Genomic DNA, 24,242 nt, shown 5'->3' on the forward strand with positions numbered 1-24,242 from the left:
ATGAAGATTCTGGCCTTATGTATTCTAAAGTTCGTTGAAATTGACTTGAATTCCACGGAGAAAATAGCTTTATAGAAATGAGTAACTGTTGATTTTTTTCTCTTCAAGATAAGAATCTAGCCGACGTACTAGTGATTATTCTTCTTCTACCATTTCTATTCCTAGCGGTATGCGAAAATAACCCGATAATCTTACAAAAAAAAAATATAACTCCTGAACTCATCCTTATTTATCATCATGTTCAACAACAGTTGAACAAAACAGAAGGGTGACGTAACCTAGAGTTAGATGACGCTAACCTAAATAAGGAATACAGGGCGGGTCACAACGGTGAAGAGCGTCTCGCATGTTTCGGAATCGCCCGTCCGCCGACACGAGCGTTTGGAGTTTGTCTATGGTTTGCTTTGTAGTCTTGGATACTCGTTCCCAGGTTTTCTTGAGGCGAAATACAGATGAATTCATGAAGGCGGCACAGATCTGAAGCACGCCGTTTAGGTTATGCAAGCAGCGGCAAATATCAGCGACCGCCGCCCACTTCTCGATGATGGCAACGCGTTTTGACATCTCGGGGCAGCGCATGATCTCGCTAACCACCAACCGACTGACGTCGTTAAAGCGTCGCGTCATGAGCAAAATATGGCCGGCCTTCGTGGCCTTCTCGGGCTTCATCCACGCCTGCCCAAGAAATTCCCTACGGAAAGTACAAATAAAAGGGGAAAAGAGAAAAGAAATGTGTTCACGTTACGCACGAATGATATCTTAGATGTGATTATTGGTAGAAATAAATTGCAGTATGGGGAAGTTAATAATGACATTGCTAGATTTTTGCCTAGGAGAGTAAGAACTTGTACCTTCATACGTGACCATCTCATTAACCCCTTTTATGGGTTCCGTTATTTTTTTCGTGTAGGCTACGTTCGTAGAAGAAAAAGTGGGCGAAAAGATGTATACGAAAAATCAGGTTTCTTTGCTAAAATATGTAAATAGACAAGCTTTTTTGTAGGCACTAACCTAAACTGAGCAAACCAAACTGGTTGCGAACTTATAAGACATACACGTTTCTTAAGCTCAACATTATATAAGCACAAAATCGGAAGGGATTCCATTTGCCTTGCGAATAAAGGCTGGTACAATTGATACAAAACATGCAGTAACTACAGCAAGACTCAATGACGAGTAGGACACTGTAGTGAGCTATTGAAATTGTCTCAAACAAGCAATTTAAGTAAAATTTGCTAAAATAGTGCTGATGATGTCCATGTGCAAATGATACCCATCAAAAATGAAAAAAAAAAAAAAAAAAACAACACTCGCTGCGTCCATGCTTCGTCGGGTTAATTGTATTCAAAGGTGTTCGATATGGAAGTATTCGAAATCACTGAGGTACTACGAAAATAGAACACTCTTTTACAAAACGCTTGACCAGATGAAGTCAACCCAGAACTCGCTCAAAACGAAACTCAAACGCTTCTCTTGTACTACCTGTGTGATTTATTAAAAATTATGACTGAGTGTCTTCATATATAATATCATTCTGTATATGAGACACGATTGTCTTTAGCAGTCACGATCTTCATAGTTACTCTACTGAAATGTATACAATTTGCCTTTTTTTTTTTTTCTCTCGTAAATCAATCGATATACAAAACGCTACAGGGCAGATGTTGATAGTATCATCAATCCTATCCAGCTAATACAGTATTAGATAATATATTGATGTCACAATAACGGGCGTCTATCGAAAACACAATATGACCTAACTGCTGTTACAGCGTAATAGGATAACACTGCAACATAGAAAAGTGAGTGAGTCCGACGACGCAGGGAATTTATTGAGGCTGGCTGGATAAGGGAAGTGCATCTGACTAATGACCAGCACGTAACCTGGATAAAGGAGCACAACAAGGCCAACAAATTCAGGTTTGGACATAACAGGCCTAAACCTTCTTTGGATTAGAATATAGGGCAAAAGCACGAATGGATTAGGAAAAATAGTCAGATAGTATTAAGTAACGTACATGAACCTGCTTCGCTACTGCTGTTACCGTACAGGCTGTACCGATGGTGCTTAGAGTAGTGTATTATCAACTTATTGCTTGATCATTTATACTTGCCCTTAAAAGTTATAGTTAGTGACAACTATAAGTATCTTGATGGAATTGTTTGATCGTTAATTTTTTCTGTTACAAAACACTCGCTGTAAACCATATGACATTGTTGAGGACCCGTGCGAAGCGAGCTAATTAACATCAGCTATCTTGCGAGATTCGTACGTTCAGGATTGTAATGATTTTTACCCTAAATAGGATAGTGTTGCTCAATATACTGTGATTTAGTTGGTTTTTGAAACTAAAAAAAAAAACTATTAAAATGTGATTCCAATGTATAGCGACGAAGAACAGTTACGAAAAAAAAAACTTTGTAAATTCCTAATTTAGAACCTGTTTTTGCTGACGAAAGACAAGGAAAAAGGATTATGAGGTAACGATGAAAATGAATATATATGCTGTTTTGAGTACTTACTCGCTTCGAATATTGATGAATATCTTATGGTCGAGATAGGTCATTCCCTCGGCAATTTCTAAGGCTGAGAGGCTTTCAACGTTCTCTTTGCTCGGCGTCTGAAATCGTAAAAGAATAAAAATCGATGATAGTAGCAACCACAAATTCAGGCAAACCCACTGTTTTGTTCGCTCCTCTCCCAGGAGCCTGAACATTGGGTTTGTTAATGGCAACGAACGAAAACTATCCCGTTCCCGCGTGATGAAAGCCCCGTGTACGCTAGTTGGTTGTTGGCGTGGTAGGGCGACCACGGCAGGAGGGGGCACTGGGTCGGGGAGGCTGTTTTAGCGGGCGCCATACCTCTCGTAGTGTCAGCAGCCTCAACCCAACAGAAAAGGTTCGTCTGCTTTCGTTCTGCACAGAACTTAAAGGTAGCGTTTGAGGTTCTGTGCACGTCTCGTTGCTTCGATTCTTTGACTGGTCGCATCTTTCCCCAGCGTTTCGCATTTCCATGCTTCCTTCAGTCGAATGTTACATCCTTTTCCTTTGCCGCAAGAGAAAACAAGCAGAAGATTCTTGTTTGCTTCTTTTGCCTTGCTTGATCTTATGGCAAGTCGGGTATTATACTCGAACACGCCGCTCCGTCGACGTGTAGCTAGCAGCCTCACGGAGTCTTTGGATCGCCGGGGTCCGCGATTACGGGACGAGAAACGGGACAGGTGCCACCCTGTATCGTACTGCGATCCAACTAAACGTACCTAGGCGATATTTTATTTTCTAGGGAATATCCTATTTTTTGTGTGTATAAAAATGAAAATTGTAATACACTTACCATATGAGGCGCGAGCAGGATATCCAGATCGACATCGGCTTGATTTTCATCTTTTTTGGTATTGTTCATCATTTGTAGTAGCTGAGCTGCAGCCTTATGTTCGGCTGGAAGTAGGCTCATGTTGTGCACCAACTCATCGAGGAACTCTGTTGTCATTTGGTGCAATCGTTCATCGTTTTCGAAGTCCTGGGAATGTTTCGACACCTGTAAACGCATCGTGCAGACAGACCAGTGCGAAAGCCAAGAACCATTAGGTATGACCTAACAATTGAATTAGGGTAGGCAATAAATAGTGTTTCATCGGCACATGGAGTCCCATACGTATCTTCGAGTATATGTCACACCGATCTAGGTTCCTCTTGGCCTTCAAGCAAGCGTAGTTACGTGACATTGCAGGCGTGGCCTGCTAGAGAAAGCTAGTGGCTAGCCACAGCAGCATCATGCCAATAAATAGAACTATCGGCCACCCGATAGATTCGCTTGGAAAGGGAGGCTTGTGATAGCAGTCGTGGTCACGTCTCAACGGTTATACTGCTCGGATACGTGGCCAACAGCAATCAGACGGTAGGAGCTAGTCGATGCGGTTACTAGGCCGGTCTGGTGAAGGCAGCAAAGGATCCTTGTTACGACGTATCCGCAATGACGACTACCAAGAAAGCTCGAGTGAAATGCGTCCCGCGTCTGTCCAGATATTGTTATATAGTCCAGATACTGCGTCGAGATATAACGAAGTCCTCATAACCAACAGGTCCAGTTGGTAGAGTTACGCCTCCCTCCAATGTAGTAGGTATATAGCAGCGGAGGACGTGGGACGGATTTTAAGGCCCCCCAAAGACCTAAGCCTGTTCCTGCTTGCGATTCCAGTCTGTGACACTCTCCGTGACCGAAGACTGTCCATAGAATCCACAGAACCGTAGTTCAATAAGCGCCCTATAGGACACGAGTACCGCTGATCAGGCTAACATTAATTAGAAGAGAAGAAAAATAAAACAAAAGCGCTGGCAGGATGTCTGCATACCCTGTCGTCATCATCATCATCATTATCATCGTAGAGGAAACGCAAGTGTGTATTGAAGGGTAGGTGTACATGTCGATGTAAATACAACATGCTCAGGAACGTATTTTGGTCTCGGTTCGTTGTAAAAATACGAGTCATGCATGTAATGGTATACTTAGTCCAGAATCCATTCCTTTTGTGTGTTTCTTGCGAAACATCAAGTGAGATGTATCTCATCAGAGTCTAGATAAGTTCTTAAAGCCTATTGATAATTTTCAATAGCTGGAAGTGTTTTCAGCTGTTGTTCAGGGCTGAGGACGCTCAAGGATTGTCGTCTGTAACATAAAGAGTCCAGTTACGGTGAGCAATTCTCCAAAGCAGCTATGCGCTGCTTAAGAAATTAGCCAAGTGAACAGAAGGTACACGTCTGTTTTTGCCAATGGAACACCATGGCGCAAGTTAGTGAATCATTCTTACAAGAGGTAAGAGTATGTACATGTAAAATCCTATTTGAGAGCAAGGCGTTTCTGATAAATTCTATTTTGCCGTTGCCAATAACTTCAGAAAATATTAGTTGTAAATCAAATCCTACGAAGCAGAGCTTGTGATACATTTTTTTAAACTGGTATTATCTAGTGCTTATTTTTACATTATTCAAGTACTATACCTTAATAAACATATTAGTAGCAGATTTATACATGTAAGAATTACAACATGGTCAAATTGTGTTTTCGATTGCGTCTTGCTGATTTTGACGCATTACAGGATAGTTCTAAAATAATCACATTAGAAACAATTAATGTAAGAGTATTGTTTTTCTTTAGGTACATTTATTCAGTCGTGTTTCAAGCATTTGTTTGTTGCATTATTAAAATTTTCATGTCCTATCTTCCACTGTACGTGTCGGCCCGCACGCAACTGTGCTTTCAAACCTATATCTGTATGGCACACTCTCTACTCAAAGTGCCAAGTGTGTTAATGGATTATAGCGTACCCAGTGACGTAGGACGTTGAGGACTCTCATGGTTGCTGCGGTAGAAATCATGCTCTCCCTCTTTGCGTGCAGCATATATGCATTGAGCTGTTCCTTAGTGGCGTTTGGTCCTAAATTGGGGATCTTCAGGTCGCCACCTACCTGCGATGGAAGTCGGCTGCCGACCCGTGAAGGCGGTTGCGACATATTCCTGCAATGGACGCGTTCACCGGAAGGAGAAGCACATAGGAGAAATATACTGAGCACCGTTTCTTGTTAACATAGTATACTTATTTTACTAATAGCCATGATCTTATCAAATCCGCGGGCGAATTGAATTTCCAAGAATCTCTGATAAATTTTAACATCTATTCACTTAATAAAAAAAAAAAATGGCTAATTAACTGCGAAAAGTTAGTTTACCAAATCTTTGAGCAATACTTACACTGTTGGACCTTGTGGCGGAGATGGTTCAGGTGGATTCGAAGATCCCGCCGTGGCTGCGGCGAAAGCCGCCGCTGCCGAAGCCGTTGATGAACGGCGGGCTGAACTGCGTGCGCACGATACAATAACGCCGGCACGTGAGCTTAGCGTCGGATTCTCCGAGAATGCGAGGCTCGTACGCGGTGTCAAAAGCATAATTGCGGACTCTGTTTGGAAGCTTCCGCGAGGTGTTTGGCTTGTCGAGCTCGATTCCGTGTCGTAGCTTCCGCTAGTATCGACAGCAAACATACATAGGGTATCAATAGGCCATCAGAGCTATGACTCACAGTAATTAAATGGCCAATATACATTATATGTATAATATTATGAAATACAAGAGGCTAAGCACTGGAATAACACCTAGGATATGCCTGATATCGCTCATGTAGTAATGAAACAGAAGGCACTTATTACATGAGTTCTCAAACCCTGATAAATTTGAGCCTTGATCACTGCTTGCTGCCAAAAGATAGCCTGAGAAGGACAAGATTATGCTTGCAGCCGCTTGCTTGATGTCTGGAAAACTTACCGCTTGCCTTGTGCACCTCGAACTCTAAGGTAACTCATAACGTTCGGAGAAGACTGGCTACATGTCACTGGATTTATAACGCGAGCCACCTAAAATAACGAATTGACGTAAAATAGAAACGACACATTTGTTAATATGATTCGCGTGCTGCCTACGCCATGTTTGTCTATGGAACCTAAAACGTACTGATGAATGATCGTGTTTGCTAATGTACCAGTCTTGACTGCAAACCTTACGTCTATTACGTATCTAACACTTACGCTGTAGTTTGCTCCGTATCTTTGGATGACATTATTGAAAATAACGTATATGTGATTTATGTATATTTACACAGTACAAGTACGTAAACAAACAAGTTTACAGTTTCTAGATCAATGCAAAAAAAACCCTAGCGTCGACGTGTGTCGGAGCAATACGCTTAGCTAAATATTCCGCTAACAGAATGTTTCAAGCGCTATTTTCTAGCCCTTATTTTTATAAACATGCATTCGTACAACGCTGGTCTGCAGCCGACTCACTTACATTCGACGTCTGCCTATCGTATTATTTCTATAAAATAGTCTTGTTTGCAGAGTTGTAATATGATGTTCGACATGATTAATTGAGCGTAGGTGTGCTTCACAGATAAATTTCTCCTTTATCCTATTAACTGCGTCCCGGTTTTCGTAAGTGTTCAGCTGCTTTTCCTCTTCACCTCGTAACCTCTTCTGCGAAACGTCCCCACAAACGACTGCGCGACTTCATGGTAGCAGTAGTATGAGCGATCATTGATTAACCTTCGCAATACGCTAATATAAACTTATTTATTCCTGAGCAGTGTTAACTCAGCAGGAAGCTACGGCCATCTCTGTTATTTTCTCTGCCGATAACTGATGTCCGCGAGGTTCTCTGGATCTCATTGTATGATAGGCAAGCGAGCTGGCACACTTACAAGCATCGCTTGCTAAGTAACCACCTTTGCGTTAAAGACGATTAAACTGAAAAAATATGCCCAGAGCATTGTTACGCTCATGTTATATCAAAGCTCAGTTGCGTACAATATTTCTTCTTCACATATTCGTCATTTTTTAAATTTAAACCCCCATTTCGCATCTTCCGACTACCTTAAAAGTGATGTGCCGCCTCTTTCTTGGTGCACCCAGGGCCTCCAATCTCAGCCCTCCTAAATTGCTCAGCATCGTATCGCGTCCTCATTCACTGTACCACTCACATTTCCTTTCCTTTTTTCTACTTTTACACCCTATCGCTGCAGGCGAGGCCAGGAGCAAACGCCGACGGGTCGAAGACACTTCTTGAGAGGTATTTATAGTAAAGAAATACATCTAAAAGATTTTTCTAAGTGGGATTGGAGCATCCCGTGTTCATAATTTCGCCTAAAGATGGCGCCCTCTACAATGAAACGAATAGCAGGCAACTGAAAGAAAGGAGGCGGTAAAGCTCATGCCGGCAGCGGTAACAGCTTCGGCCTTGCTTGTCCTGCCGGCTGGTTGCCTAATCACGATCTTAAGTGCGGTATGTGTTGCGTCGTTCAACACCGCACGACACGGCATTATGGTGGTACGATAAGACAGAAGGAAACAGGGCATGTTATCTGTACCGTAGTGACCAACGTAGTCGCGATCGGTTCGTAAAGAAGTCCTGGAGAGGGCTACTTTTTTATAAATTGTCAAACCGTGCGAGCAGATGTGCAGACACACAGAGATGTTTTTGTTCGCTAGAACACCGTAAGAACAGCGGTTTTGTCCTCCCAGTCGGCTCTTTCTTAGTGTATCTAAACATTCTCAGGTTCTTCGAAAAGAGCGAGGCACAACTGCAGTGAATTTTAGTGGAAGCCTTTGAACTGCGTTTCCGGCGCGACAGTGCATTATATAAAAATGTACACCTGTTCGATTATGGGTATCGCAGATGATACTTATAGACTTATTTTTAGTACAAACCATAACTGGACTGAGTGCAAATAAAGACCCTTTCCTAATTTTCCTAATAAAAAAATGGTTCACGAAGCGGAGAACGTACTGGCACATGGGCTAATCTCTGCGTTGTTAACTACTTACATATATATTTCTTATATTATACTCCGCTCTATTTTGTCACTCATTATTGGTCTCATCATTAAGTATCTTCGTGAATTTTACTCACGTTCCCATATTATGTTTAAATGGTAATAACTCTGAAAGCTTTCCTTTTAAAGAACAACAATAAATCACGTTTTAAAGCTGCATAAGCCACATGATGAGGATCAAGTACAATGTCCTATCAAACCAACTGCTTATAGCCCTTATAAGCAGCGCCAGCTACATCACTTTCATTGTTGAACCCTATGAGACACTTTTTTCCATTTACTTATAGCATTGCACACAGCGGCCATAGCAATTCTACAACGAATAAGGAGTTACTCATTATTTGCGATACGTTACGCGATACGATAAGCTTCCAAATAAATTGCACGATCTCAATAATTCTAAGGAGTCACAGATATCTAAATCAGAGGTTCTTTTATTGGCTGGTTAAAGGCTAGTGCATTTTACAGAGCAAATTTGACTCGTAGGGTACTTCTCTAGCATTGTGAAATTTTCATCCGCTAAACCCTGGACTCTGTGTGTTTAGAGCCCGGTTTGAAACTGATCTAAATATTACTACTGTGTATATAATATTTTTTTTCGTTTTTTCTATATAGGAAATCAAGGGTCGCAGCTTTTTAAAGCTGATTCAGCCAGCTCAGCGACACAAAAAGATCCACGACAGATCGAGAGCAGCACATGTTCCAGAGTTATTCGTTCGATCAGGGCGTCAGTGAAAAAATTTACGATGCCGCAAATTGTTCGCGAGAACTTCAAGTATACGTCACGTATTATGACAGTCAGATAGATGTTCTCTGAGAACAATAAAGCTAAAAGCTACTAGAAAATGAAGCAGCATTCTCAATGGAACAATGAGCCGCAGAGGTGATCGCTGGCTTGTTAACAATCTATCCCGATTGTCGGTAGAGGCAAATTTTCGGCTGAAATTTATGCTCAGAGTGAAGACATCGTACCACTGTGCCTCTTCCAAAAATGTAAATACATTAGTAAAGAAGTTTATCTGCATGTTTTGCAGACTGCTGCGACGTTATTGATAGCTGAAGTTACTGAAGGAAACCTATAGATGTCCCAACGAGATAATGCACCGGCTTACACAAGCCGATTAGTGTGGGGTTAGCTGCATGAGTAAACAAGCACGTTCTGGGATGAGGACAGATGGCTACCGAACGGCCCAGATTCGGGCCCGTTGGATTACTACGTATTGAACGTTGTTCAGTGAGAATTTAACAAGTCTCAACATGACAATGTCGACTTATTCACTCGTGGTATGAGTAAGATGTTCACGCAGTCGCAAAGGGAGTATTTTAAAATAGCCTGTAAGCTATTTAGAACTCGACATAAAACTGTAATCGTGATAAATGGTAAAGCTATTGAACAGATATGACCGTCAGAAACGACACTTGAAGCGGATGCAAAAAGAAATTTTATTAAGATGTTTGTTATTAGTTCTAAGAACGTAAAAGAAAATTCGAATTTAGGCGCCTTTCCCTGCACGCACATAAAATATAATCATACGATATTTTACTATTATTCATTTATCAACTTGCAGGCTCTAAGCACTTCGAAATGTATGTATGTTAATAATTTAACAATAGATTGATAAAGTTCGTTAATAAAGACAGATCGCGAAATAATTTCGAAATTATCATGTTGGTGTTAGTTGGTAAAAAAAAAAAAAAAAAAGTAGCTACTGCACTCCTGGTTAAACATATAACTATGGGAATGCAATTCAGAGATCCGGGAGAGTCAGCTAGGTAAGATAAGCAACCTCGATGCAAAGTCTTTCTGGCTTCCTCCAAGCAACATGAAGGGAAACGCCAGAAAGTGTTCTAAAAACGTTAAGTGTTAGGTCTGGTTGCCTCTTTCCTGTCGGGGTTAGTTGAATGGACGCGCTGCTCTTACGGCAACTACTGGACCAATGTTCTCAAATTTTGTCCTATCGTATTGGCCTACACTTTTTTTTACGGTCGAGAAGGAAGCAAATTTGCTTGATACAGCATAGTTTTATTGCAGAAAGCTGATTATAAGCTAAAATCTTAGTTTCAAACTAAGTTCATCGTAATCCTATATTCTCCAATTCCACGAGTTGCTTGTAAAGTGTTGTGATTCAAGAGTTGCACAGACTTCACGCGCATCTATTTATAGCAGCAAACTTACAATTTGTAACCAAATTTAAAATATCTAAACTCGAAAAAGAAAACGTTTAATACGTTGTTACATGTACACGTATATATGGACTATCTGCAACGGTCCATACTGTGGCATGGCCAAGCCAGAATAACCTGCAAGTTTTGGTGGCGTCCTTCACTTTTACATAAACGTCTAACTAGCAACTCCTAGTTAAAGCCTAAGACTACGTCGATACCAAAGCATCCGTAACGGGTTCTCTACCATCAACTGGTAGATATGAGGCTATAGAGTGTGTTAGCTAGTAGCAGAAGGCGTAATATACGAGTTTATTGATGTTGGTCAAGCAGGTTGAACTGACCTAGAGGCTCTAGTAGCTTCGGACTGATTAAAGCGCCAAGCCAGCACTTTTAAATTTTGGCGCGTATTTCTCATTTTATAAATGGTAGGAGTAATAAAGCCATATTATTGGACCAACTTACATGGCTATTAACGATCTCGTTGTAGGTTTAATCAATTTGACTGTACGAATTTCTCCATATGTCACAACAGTCCTACGCGACTCCACCAAGCTTTATCGTAGCTGTAGCATGAATCGTTTTTATAGCACAGAGCTTCATCGAAACGCATGCAGCGGATGCTCAACGTTTTCTATGGCCATCGTAAGTAAAGCACTATCATATCTGCTAGAGTTCATGACAGAAGCTATGATTGTCACTGCGTTAGCATAGCATAGATTTATAGAACAATTACGATAAGCGAGTAAAAAATGTTCAGGTTCTCAGTCAAACTATAAGCTCATGTATTTTCATTAAGCATCTTTATTGTTGTTAAACTATTTTTTTCTTGCATTGCCATTGCAATGTCGGTAACGTATTTGTTTTATTAACATTGTTATTAACCGAATATATTGTTATTATTTTTGTGTGGGGTTTATTCTCCAATTAGCTCTCTCTCTATGTAGATCCTGCAGGTGCTTGCCCTAGTAGCTTAGCTAATCACTTGAACCAAAACTTCCTGCTCTTCCTGCTTCTTGGCAGGTTTGGCACGTCCTAAATCAATTCTCTTATTAGATGATTTCCACATCCTCTGCCTTCAGGTCGCGGGTCAAACTTTCACCTTGCTCCAATCGCTTTTTGGTTTGTTATCTTTTTTAAACTCCTTGAGCTTTAATTTGTCTCCTTTTGCATTTCGGCTTCCCTTTATCCAGGTCTAATTATAGTTTAGCACGCGTTAAGCTCTAAGCGGCGCTTGATGCCCAGTTTACTATGAAGAAGCATAGGAATGTTACTGATTATGGCGTCGTTTCTTGTTTTTATCACTAGTGGTATATATAACTCACCTTCTGCGTATTGGCCATTTGCACTATTATACGTCAGTATATTTAACCAATCGGTCGAATCTATGTTTACCATTGTCCTGTTTTCGCTGCTTGTATTAGACCAATGCTGTTCTTCTAGTTGTTGGAGAAAATTCCTAATTGCTACTGGCCTTTTATAGATCCTGCTTATTCTTGTGTGTTTCACTGTGTTACTGACTTGTTGCGGCACGAGAAAAAATTCTAATACAATATAACTTGCTAAACCAGCTGCTGTTTTGGCTTTTATCTTCTTCTGTGCACCTGCTCAGGGGGCAGACCTTTCTATTCATACATGTAATTTCCACATTGTGCGTGTATCTCCCTTTGCGTATCTCTATCCGTACGCTCGTGGGTAAAATTCGCTCCGATGCTAAGTGAGTATGACTGGTAGCGGTGTGTATTCTGAAACGCGGCGTTCATAGCACGTGAATGCTATGCTCTGAGAACGTCAATGCTAGCCTACTCGATTTCTACGATGCTCTGGAAGAGCCCAAAAGCCAGCTAGACGCATCTGTGCGTCTCTTTAGGGCCTACCCGAGTTTTCAAGAAGCATTGGCTTTTTTAAACACACAGACGATGTTGATTTCCATCTGCCGCCTCTTCTAGTCATACTGCTCTTGCAGCTGCTGCCGCTACTACTATTGCTACTATTACTACCACGACTACAGTTCGTCTACCCATACTCGCAACAATAACAACGGAAAAGCAGCTGTCGTTGCGACGGTGAATGTAAAGACTGCGACGTTGTTCTTGCAAAAGGGCCGGCGGGATGGCAGCAATAGAAGCGGAAAGAAAAGAACGTTGACGGACACGGCGAACCATGCAACCATCACTAGAGCATAGAAGAATCACACAGAAGCGACATTCTCCCGCTGTTAGAGACTAGTTATTCTTTTTTCTGTTACGAGCGTGACTAACATAATAAGGAAAACACAACACACGATTCCTAAAGAGGAATGCTTGCTTGCAAGCCTATTTTACTTAGACTAGACCATGGACACTCCTAGCGCGCTTTGCATTGCTCTCGTTCTTTCAAAACGTATTTTATCTTTATCTCTGCATGTGTGTGTGTGTATGTATGTTTGTTTGTGTCTATGTGTCTATCTGTCTGTCTGTCAGGAGAAAGGCCACCGAAAAAGGAGACAAGGAGTTTTACTGTATTGTAATTTTTATTGAAGCCCCTTTACGCCTTCCAGCGGAGCACCACTTTAAGCTTGGTCCTGTTTGGGTTACGAACTTCAAAACAAGGACCAGCGAGTCTCGCATACTGCTGTCTATTACTCCAGTCAAGCTGTTCTCCAAGTTTACGATGGGTGGTGACGCTGAATGTCCCGTGGAACTAGTTTTACATAGTACTCGTTTAGTCAGATCGTACGACGTTATTTTAAGTTGGTAACGGGTATTCCTCCGGGACATTATATGGACATATAATTAAATACAATTTTATAATTAGCTACCAATACGATAATGATTTTCGATGTTACTTTCCATAGGCTGGAATGATCAAGTTTCCAAGTGGGGAAAACGGTCGAAGGTCAAGTCTGGCAGTGAGGCAAATTGTCCAAGCTCTATGTTCATGACCTCTTATCTGTGGTCCTAACCTTATCTGTGTGTGTAACCTTTTTTTTTTCTTTAATAATAACGATAACCAGACGGCCCGCAAATTTCACTCCGCGCTTCTTCTGTTGTTGTTCAAATAAATTTGATTTTATAATTTCATACGCAGCCTAACATAAACAAAATATCTAGTATTTTCGAATAAGTTTATCATCGCAGTTATCTTATGATGTCTGCCAACTGAGGTTATTTCATTACTATGTCCTAATATTAATGAACTTATTCACGTAACATAAACAACATTTATACTAGGAAGGTGCTCCTTTAAACCTAAAGATCTTGTTGCATTATTTCCGTCATCTCGTTGCGTCTATTGGTTTACACTACTTTTTCTTCTCTGATTTGCTCGACTTGCTTCTATGGCTTCTTAGCGCGGTCACCTTTTTGTAGCTATCTTGTTACCCTGCTCCAGTGATTGGTTACCTGCAATCTGATCTACAGTTCTGTTATAATTACCCTCACGCACCAGTCCTGTGTCCTGCGCCGATCATCTTGTTGGCTTATTGAAATGTTTCAATGAACCAGTTGCGCACCTCGCTCGCTGCTAGGACCTGTTAACCGTCTGAAGTAAAATTTATTGGCAGTGTCGGACGTAACACCTAGACCATTTATTCGACCCAAACTTGTCTGTTCGGATTGCTATCCTCTTGTTATTTTGCTAAAGTTACTACTCTTTCTTTCGAAGTTTTTAATTAACATTAATTCGTTACCTAAATTCTATAGACACTGCGCAAACTCTTAGTCCTGCCAGTAAAATATCACTTTCTATTTGAGTCCAACAATGTAAAAAATTATTTTTTTACAACATGGTTTTTCAACATATTAAACAATTTCTGAACAAAAGCTTCTAAAGCTCGGCGAACAAATCAACTGAAAGAAATAAGAGTTGTCCAAAGAAAGTACTATTTAACAAATATGAACCAATCATTATATTTGATGGATGAAAGTCAGGCAGCCCATAAAAAACAGCTTGTCTGCGTTTTAGAAGGTACGTCGAAACGCAAACCCCGTTTCAGTAGATAGATAAGTAACCACAATAATGACAAAGGAGTATAATTTAGGCCTCAGCTAAATCAGGTTCATACGTAGGCTTTACTAAAAATCAGTGTCGTTTTCAAGTATGTTTCATATTTGTCCAGTATTTGAGATAGAGCGGCATAGAAGAAGCCGTTTGTCCTGACAGGATCTTTGTACGTAGGATGCGTTTTTGCATGAGATGGCCCGCACTTTATTGTCTTTAGAAAATCAAGAGTGATACTGGCCATTTTTTAGCCTGCCAACGTACTTCGCTGCGAAGTGAAAAGACTAGCCAGCGTGAACAGGCGTTGAAGATTTCAAACAAAAAGCAGAGCATGTATAGTCAAGTAGACACTATCGAATAGCCTTTAGAGCTATTAATACAAGCTTTTATTTCCTCACATTTAGCTTTATAAATTTGACGAAAATAACGCACAAAGATAATGCATACAGCGAGTTAGCACGGAGGTCTTTTATTCAATCTATAGAGTAAAATATTTACGACATTAGGTAGCCGTCAGTTGTCGACAATTTGTCATAACCTTTCATGTCCGTATGCCTTATATCCTTTATACTATCCGTATATTAAATTTTTTTCTCTCCTATATATATTTCACTTGGCAAAACAGAAAACACACTGTCGTCCATAATTACCGAAAGTCTGATTATGGAGTATATGGCAAATTGGCCCTTATCTCTAAGCAGACAATGGATTTGTCCGCTTAGGCAGCGTTATTATTCCAGTTAAAGGCTTGCTTTTTTTCTTAGCTAACCACTATAGGTCTGAAGCTCTTCGTACACGCATAGCAGTATATTTCTAGTCAAGAATTAGGGCGTTGGATGGCAAGGAAGGCAGACGACAAACAGGGCTTTAAGTTTTAGTAGGACGATCTACGTCCCACCAGTCTGGGCCGACCCGAAAGAGGGTCTAGGCGGTCGTGGTCATAACAGTATCAGGCGCCACAGCAATGATGTATTTAAACTATGTTCAAATGTGCCTAAATCTCTCTCTCTCTTCATATATATATATATATATATAACAGGTCTTGCTAGTGCTTCGGGTCGGCGATATCCCACCGTCGGTTCTTGGGCTTCGAATTTAGCCGCTTTATTACCATATACCGGATTTCCTAACTTGCGTTTGGGCGGTGCCGAAAATTCCATTATTATGATTATCAGGACGATCTGATTATATCATTATATCCATCTGTCTTTGTCTATTAGGATCATATCGTGTTTGATATCGGTAAGGGCTACCCCAACAGCAGTTGCAGCGGTCCCGAATCGTCAACGCCTTGCCCGTTTTCTTATTCTTCTGTATCCGCTAATCAGAAACTCCCTCAAAAGGCCCGCCGTTTCCATCCTTTTGCCCCTATTTCGTTCAACGCTCATCCTTTCCGGCGGGACATTTGTTTCTAGCTTTTACGTTTGCTTTTCTTCAACCATCGGTATCCGAAATCCTTCTTTTGGTAACGTCAATCAACGCTTGTGAATCAAACAGTGAGAAGACAAGTGTGACGCTGATGGCAGGATACTATTGTTAATAATCTTGGATTAATCCTATGTTTTTACTTTTTCATCATGCATTTGATCCGTTCATTGAAGTTGGGCTGAGACTAAGGTGAGGAGAATGAAAAATTCAGCCTTTCTTGCAAAGAATCAATATTTACTTAATACAAAGGGGAGACCTCGATAGGTGTACTCAAGATCTGAATAAAAATTGCTCAGGGAACCATGTACGTGTACAAAACTACGTGATAAGTAGAAAAGCTAATAACCGTTGCTTTACATCTTCGTTTTACTTACCCTTTTAAAAATAATATATAAGAATTTTCTATGATGGCAACGCTATTTGACCTAGGGCATCTGTGCCAAGCTAAGATTCTGTTTCTTCACTAAATAGTATTCAGACGTTAGCCAATCGAACTGCTAAATACAGAGCGAGAAAGCGAGAAGATTTAGTTTTGGAGAGCCTCTAGTGTACAATCTTTTATCATGGTCGATCATCCCTAGAAACGCAATTGCTAGGTTGTTTTTAGCCAGGCGGAATAGCTGTTTAGCATAAAGCACAATTGATATGTAGGGGGGAAAAAGCGTTTTCGAAAATTGCTTTGTGTTTCTAGGGAATTTTTCGCAATCGGGTTTAAAGCTATTAGGCTAACTTATATAACTCATTTCGTTTTCGGTGTGAGCGTGCACCCGTTTGGAGAAGAAATTTAGAATTCATCTAGCTAGTGTAGGAGACCACGTTGCTTAACTGCTGCGATCGCTCGAATTAACATGCTTGCTTTGTTTTTTTTTCTTAATTTATTAAAATCTATGCAGAGTTTTGTCTTGGTTAATTTTGAAATTAGTTTTTATTAATTTACTTAGCGAAAATCGTTCCATTGAGGTAACTTCCATCAGCTGAGAATTCCCATAAATTATATATCTAGGTAAGTTTAAATCAATTAAGATCTACATATATATATATATATATATATATGCTAATTCGAAACACTAATATCATTTTAAAATCTTACATCTAAGCCATACTGACTATGTTAACGGTCCGATATACTTTAACTTATTGTGATTTATGTTCCTCTTAGGTAACCATTAAACTTGCAAAAATGATGAACCCTGCAGCACTTCGCTTCGGGTGGCACCGGATTTGAATCCCTAGAGCCAGCGTCCTTTGTAAATATAACACTCTATGTCGTTTGTTTTTGCTGTGGCCTTCAGCAAAGCGCTGAATATGCATATAAACAATATTTCGAGATTCAAGGTCCTTACAGATTTTTCTCGTTGTGCAGGGCTGTAAGCGTATCAACAGCTCTTTAGGCTTCTATTCCTTCATAGATATTGTTTAAAAATTCCATTTGTGTTACTTGATTATTCCGTCCAGACTGGGCATACTAAAGATGTCTGAGGGTACTTCAGCGGTTGTCGTTGTTGTTGGCAACGATTCAAGACCATATGCTTCAAAACGCTTTTACTATAGCCGCTGTTTTACTCAACTTCTTTTTGATGATATGTTCGTATAGCTTTTACGATAAAGCGATTTTGTTAATCGTGAGAAAGGACGCGCAGCAAACGAACAGCTGCCCAGTCTCTGATTCGAGCGCTCTAAGCGTCAACTTTCGGAAAATACTCTCACATCAGTGCACATATGCATAAACTTCTTCTGTTTTTTTTTCTTCTTTCATTTTTAATATTTCGTAAGCTAGAAACATCGAAATGCTAATGATCTAACTGACTTTGACTAGCGCATACAAATACGTTTTCCTACCGGCTAGAAATTACCAGGAATACAAAAAAGTATCGAGAATAAGGCAGGAATAACACCGCGGGTATGCTGGCTGCAATTGTTTACGACCCGGGTTGGCGATCTTGGCTTGGTTTCCTGTAGTTAATATAGTCATCATCTATCAACCGTGTTATTTGTCAACAGTGGGTTCATTCTGAGGAATTAATGTTTTGCAAAGATTCATGACTTGAAAGAGATTCACTGGCGTTTGTTGTTAGCACCTATGAGTACGCCTATCGAGCAATCAATCACTGTGTGCTAGATAGCCAAAGTCGAAATCTCAGCTAAGAACACAGTGGCACATCTTTTTCATTCATAAATTAATTGGCCACGATCCGCTCGTTATCCGATTGAAACGTTTCGTGTGTGCAATAGACGATGATAACGACTCGTCCTATCTATTGTCGGCTGTTCTGCTAGTAAATGAATCCACTAACCATATTTTAGCTATTACTTCTGCCACTGCTATCGTCACGTCTGCTGTCACCAGCTGGCATGACAGTACCCGTGTAGAAGGCAGCTGTCGAGCAGAACAACTTCCATGTGCCCCTCCGCCTTATTTTTTCGCACTAACCAACCGATCTCTGTATCTGAGTCGTCTACTACAAGTCCTAGCCAGGCTCAGGTTCTGTCCCGGCGGGCCTGTTTGTATCACCGCGTCACCAGTCCTAGACCTGCCGTCCCTCTTGACTACGTTCGGTCATCATATTGTGTCAAGACCACAGATGGGATGGGGGCTTCATAAACGAGGCAGAGAAGACAAACTGTCAGGAGAGAGAGGGAAGAGAGGGGAGGAGGCTGGGATAAGCTCCATAGTCCCTAAAGAGGTCGCCAGCAACGTGATTATTCTGGTCAGCCACTATTATGCCCACATTCATCTATATTAGTAGATTTTATGCGCATGAGTGTAGATGCGTGGAGCAAATCGGTTGATTAGCCATTCGACTTGATATAAATTTTACGTAATTGCTGCGTCTATCTCCATTCACTACTCATTCACCTGTTCGTTCCTCTTTTCTTAATGAATCCAACGGACGGAAAAGGTGGTCCAAAGCCGGGTCATGCTCAAAGCGATTACAAGTATTTCACGAAGCGACTCCACTCTAACTTTGCGGAATTGGTATACCTTTGCAGTAAATAGTATTACGTACGGTTTCTAGGCCGCCATTGTCCCAGTGGTAGATGCTATAACGTTGACTTTCCGTGTGCAAACACATTAGTCATTAAATTTGGTCTTGTTAAACTTGCCACTGCCCGTCTGTCTATACGCGCGTTTCCATCCCAGTGGTAAAAAGTTGCGTATTAAAAAAACATTTCTTATTCATACTTTGAATGCAGCAGATTCGATCGAGCCATCTTCTTTTAAATTATATTAATTAAATTATAATTAATTATTATATTAATATGTTCCCTTTCGGGCTGGGTCAAGCATTTCATGTAACGTGAGGCAACATTGAACATGTACCTTATGTACTATGGACAATAATAATTTGTTTATCCGGCTCTGACACCGTCGTGCTTTTAATGGTCGTCGGCTTTATTTATATGTATGTGCCCTCAGAGTAGTACTGCAACAAAATGTAGCTTTTTTGATCAGGTAATTCCAGATAATATTGATGGCAACGGCTGTGCCGCTACCGCTGCCTTTCTTCTCTGTACTATACTGCGTGCTCTGTTCCGGCTTGAAAACAGTAACAGCGGCGTTCGAAGTAGCACTACAATAGTCGCATGCGGAGGACCATTGCCGTCGCTGCTTCAAATCGTTCGGTGGCAAAGGATGGAGGCCTGACGCCGCGGGAGGACACGCAAACAGAAGGAGGAACCCAGATATATTTGTAATTTGGTAGACTGCTTGGGATGCTGGTCAAGGGGTAGTGCGTCGAAACCTCAAAAAAGGTGAACACGTAGGTACAATAGCAGCAGTAAAGTCTATCCTACCACTCCGTGTGTGCCTGTGCGTTCTTATGCCTAGTGGTCTGTTTGTATAACAGCAGTTTCCCAATCGTAACAGAGGTAGTGATCATCTACACTGTCCCATTTCCCAGCCTCCTCTTTTTCTATTTCTATTCGACCGACCCACTTTAGCTACTCGCGTCCCTTAGCGGGGGCTGTGATCCCCAGTCCTATCATGCATCATAGCCTATTTTGTCTTTTTTAACTCGTCTGCAGGTTTTAATTTTGTTACTATGACTGTTACTCGTGTGACCTAACACGACCGCTCAGCAACTACGTTGCCGCAAAAGACCTACCGGCTGACTGTCGGTCAGTCAGAGTGCAGGAACAAGATGATATTTGGTCAACGTATGGAAGAAGGTGTATAAGACAAGGGTAGTCTGATCTGACAGACACCCTGGGTTTAAAGCCCACGATCCGCTAACGGCTACTTGGAGCAGAATCGTCACAGCTGGCGGCTAGGTAGCTCGCAAGTAAGCCAGCGGGCAAGCAGTATTGGCAAGTCGACGATTCACAATGCCTACCCGGCCCTATCATAGGCTAGCACCTAAGGCTAGGTGTCTGACGTGGCAAGTCAGGCAGCATAACAGAAACGTGGCCACTATGCAGCAGCGGATAGAAGGGCGAGACAATCTTGCATCACCTTAGGCGACGAGCGGACGTAGAGGCAATAGCAGCAGCCGTAGCAATACTAATGGCTGAAGCTGCAGAACTAGCAGCAGCTGTGGTGATAGTTGTGGAAATTGCAGCAGGAACATCTACCACTGGTGTTCCTGTTATTCCTGCCCCTGGCACTGCTGTTACACACGCCTTTCAGATAGGCTTTTTCCCGGTAAGAGTCATCCGATCATTCTTCGTCTCTTTCTTTCGTTTCTCTCCTGTTTCTTCTTGCTCTTGTCTGCGTAGCTTCTTTTCGTTGCTTGTCCGAACTCGGTTATTCTATACACGGGCACTTGCGCACACGTACACATGCAGGCGTAGTGGCGAGCGGCGAAACGCAAACAGGCCCCACTATGGCAAACTTGCGGTGGCAGTACGAAAGTCTCGACGCAAAGATTGCGGCACCCCGCTTCTGGTCGTGAAGCCGGGAGGCTGCAACGCTGTGAGGTTGCCTATTAAACGCAAGAAGCAAGATGGGGCGTTTGTAACTGTAAGTCAGCAAGCCCGCTAGGAGAGGACATCCAGCCGGTTCTGTCAGACAAGGCCACCTTTTCCTGCGAAAAGGATTGTGAAAGTCTCAACAGGCCACACAGCAACCATTTTATACCATATGTTGCTGTTTCCCTGAGTGGTCGGTGTCATCGTCACGACTGCCCTGTTACCGATTTCAGCTCGCCCACTACATTGCACATTAAAGTGCGTTCGTGAAAAATTGGGATGCATTTTAACAAGCTGTTTATCGTTGCGGACTTTGCGCTTATTGTTGGCCCAAGCAAACTTTTAGCCGGTGTCGACACTTAGGGGTTGTTCTTAGTGCAGGAGGTACCATGCCGCTACATTTCTGTCCGAAAGGCGTATCAGTAGCAAAAAAAAAAGTTTCAAAAACTTTAGTGAAACTCTGGATGGTTACTATGTATAGTAGGCTGTACACCTATAAACAAAATTGCGTAAGCTCTCATATAGCTAAATTAACACAGAATATAAGAATACGTTACAAAGAAGGCTAATGACCGTTTTGTAATTTACGATATTTTGAATTCGTGGTATGGCCGTGTATGAGCGAAAGTACAATACGTTTTGATATGACAACGCCGATGCAAGGGGCTTTGAAATAATAATGCATAGGATTCTTTTTGACATAGATCCGTAAATGGGTAGCTTCGAATCCGTGACGCAATTGAAGGACAATTAAATTCGTCAAAGGTGCATCAAGTCTACGCACCAAGTTTCATACGAATTTATGTTCTTATGTAGATACCGCTTATAAACGAGCAATGTTAATTCGTTCTAGTTTATCCCGAACATCCGTATAGCCATTGTGCTTTGATGCAATCATTACCGCTTAGATTGATAACGATCGTAAAAACATAAAAAAAATCACTCTTTTTTGTTTCGATTTTCTAGTGGATCGTTACGTGAGGGATACGTCATATATGGACTGCGATGAAGCAACAGGCATCCACAAAACTTTGCCCTGATGCTTTGCCCTGAGAGAAAGCCCAGACCAGTTCGGCAGAGGAAGATCAGAGCTGAACGGTTGGAGTCATAGTGCTACAACAGTAAATAAATATAGCCTATAACGACTGTAATTTCTCCTTGTGTCCTTCGCCATTCCACCTCTCAGAAGCGACCAGCCATTTTCAGCTAAGCAACCACAGTGGCGGACCGCACCGGAAAGATGAAATGCGACGATTGAGGTAAAAGGTCACGTAGAACAGTGGTGTACGTTTGATCTCGTAATATATTTAAATACTCATTTAAGGAAGCCAAGTCAGAAATTAGTGCGTGTCTTTCGGGTTTCAACAGTTACCCTATTATAGCCAATAGTGCATCCTTAAGTTATGCGAAAGATAAGAAAAGTCACGATAACTTCGTAGTAATTGATATTGCTGAAAGGACATTAAGATCAATTGTCGGAATTAAAAATTCCGCTCTTTCCAGAAAAAGCTGAACCGGACGTCGAAGGGTCAAAGAATCATTGCTGTATTAAATAAAATCTCGCTTAAATATAACGTCAGTTCTATCACTGCACTAATTCTGCGTACTGTAACCACGTAAATAGAGTTGCGTATAACCTTGAAGACGATTTTATCTAATAATACTCCTAATTCAGTGTTTGGTGTTATTATCGCTGTCGTAGACCGCTATAATTACTATGACCCACTTGAGTTTTTCTCTCGGATTACTCGTACATCTTTATGTACTCAAGTTAATATCCTCAGTGGTTGTTCGGTCACCGCAGACTTTCGGGGGTTGCTTCCCCTTGGGAAGTTTGCAGTGGGGGACAAGAGGGAAGGGAAACTAACGGACCCGCAGGGCGAATCAATGTGGCCACATGCTGTTGGCAAAATCAAGCAGCTGTGGAGGGCCTAAAGGCTACCTGGAAAGAAGACTAGCAGCTGTGATCGAGAAGTTGTCCCGACGACCCTTTGAAGGCCGAAGCAAATTCACAACCTCCGCTAAAAGATACGAAGACCCTAAGTTGACCCATACACTATCGTTTCTTCTCCAATAGTTGTCTTGGTCGAGTATCTGCAAATTGTATCATCGACCAGATCAATCTTAATGTTGTCAAGATAGACGAAGTTCCTACGAAACAGATAGTTCAACTGGTTTCTGAGCTGCCCGTTTTTACTGGACAAGTAAACAGAATCACGTTCCTGTTCACTCGATCTCATAAAATGTCTGTTCTCCGTCCCTTCTGCCTGTTGAATAAAGAGCAGAAATTCCATGATGTACAGTCGAATTAGGACTGCTATACCTTCGATACTCGAGCCCCCAATAATGACAGGTGCGTATTCTAATTGCATTAAATCATTGTTTAAGGGAGATGTTCGCTTCGCGTTGGGATTTTTTTCCAGTTAAAGTGGCCACATGTATATGGAATATGTGTGTCCTATTCTATTCACTTACGACCTTTCGACTCTTGGCCTACCTGGTTTAAAGCGAATGTTACGTTTAAGCCTAATGGCTTATCTTACCGTTTCTAACATGAAAGCTTAATGAGACAAAAAAATCAATTTTTTTGAATCATAAAATCATGATTTTTAATTTTGCGATTTTCCCAACGATTGGTATAATTTACAAACTTTGTTTTTATTCGATCACTTTACAGTCTCATTTTTCGAAAGCTAAGCGTCCGCATGGGCAAGTCGTATATGTTAAGGTAAAAGGCTATAAGCTAATTTCAAGTCCGTAATTTTGCCGCAGCCATGCAACAATGCAAAGGGCTAGAGATGTCCGTATTCTGTATGCTATCTTATATATACATATATATAACACAGTTAGGTGAAAAGTGTTTTCAATATTGGTTGTTGTTTTCTGCTTACCCTCGATGGCGTCGCATGAACACTCGATGCCGTCTGGCTGCCGTTGGTAAGCCCACTAACGTTTGCTGGCGCTTGACTACCCGATGCAACGGTCGTACCAGCTGCAGAGATCGAACCTGCCATTAAAGTTACACCGGCATGGGTGAGTCCTTGGCCGATTTGGTTGTTACTCGATTCATCCACGTCGTCTGCATTTCTGATGACGATGCAGTTCCTTCCATTTGCATCGCCATCTGCACCACAAGTGACAAAGCGAGACGAACACAAGGAAAAACAAGTACACAAAACACAGTAACAGTAACGGCGAAATAAAGTAAGCGTGCTTGTTAAAACCTCGGATAAGGTCGTACATGCTATACACAATTACTCTAATAACGTATGGCACACAACGTTCCTGCGCATGCAAGGTGTGCAGATTAACTTGGCATTGCGCCGGATAATGTCTTAGAAGTATAACGACCATTTGTAGATATGTAGGCATAGGCGGCAATTT

The 24,242-nt window shown here is 41.4% G+C and overlaps 1 protein-coding gene across 2 annotated transcripts in view; it reads right to left on the reverse strand.

Annotated features, from left to right (window-relative positions):
* LOC111254976 (ras-specific guanine nucleotide-releasing factor 2-like) overlaps positions 1–24,242 on the reverse strand; it is a 181,156-nt gene that overhangs the window by 1,996 nt on the left and 154,918 nt on the right. For both annotated transcript variants that reach the window (XM_022816496.2, XM_086976020.1), the window contains exons 16-22: positions 23,750–23,982; positions 6,317–6,405; positions 5,750–6,016; positions 5,326–5,515; positions 3,335–3,538; positions 2,524–2,621; positions 300–691 (exon numbers count right to left, since the gene is read on the reverse strand). In XM_022816496.2, the coding sequence (XP_022672231.1) occupies positions 300–691; positions 2,524–2,621; positions 3,335–3,538; positions 5,326–5,515; positions 5,750–6,016; positions 6,317–6,405; positions 23,750–23,982 (1,473 nt within the window). The remainder of the gene's footprint in view (positions 1–299; positions 692–2,523; positions 2,622–3,334; positions 3,539–5,325; positions 5,516–5,749; positions 6,017–6,316; positions 6,406–23,749; positions 23,983–24,242) is intronic.

The sequence above is a fragment of the Varroa destructor genome, unplaced genomic scaffold (genome assembly GCF_002443255.2).
Source record: "Varroa destructor unplaced genomic scaffold, Vdes_3.0 BEIS01000007.1, whole genome shotgun sequence".
Taxonomy (NCBI): domain Eukaryota; kingdom Metazoa; phylum Arthropoda; class Arachnida; order Mesostigmata; family Varroidae; genus Varroa; species Varroa destructor.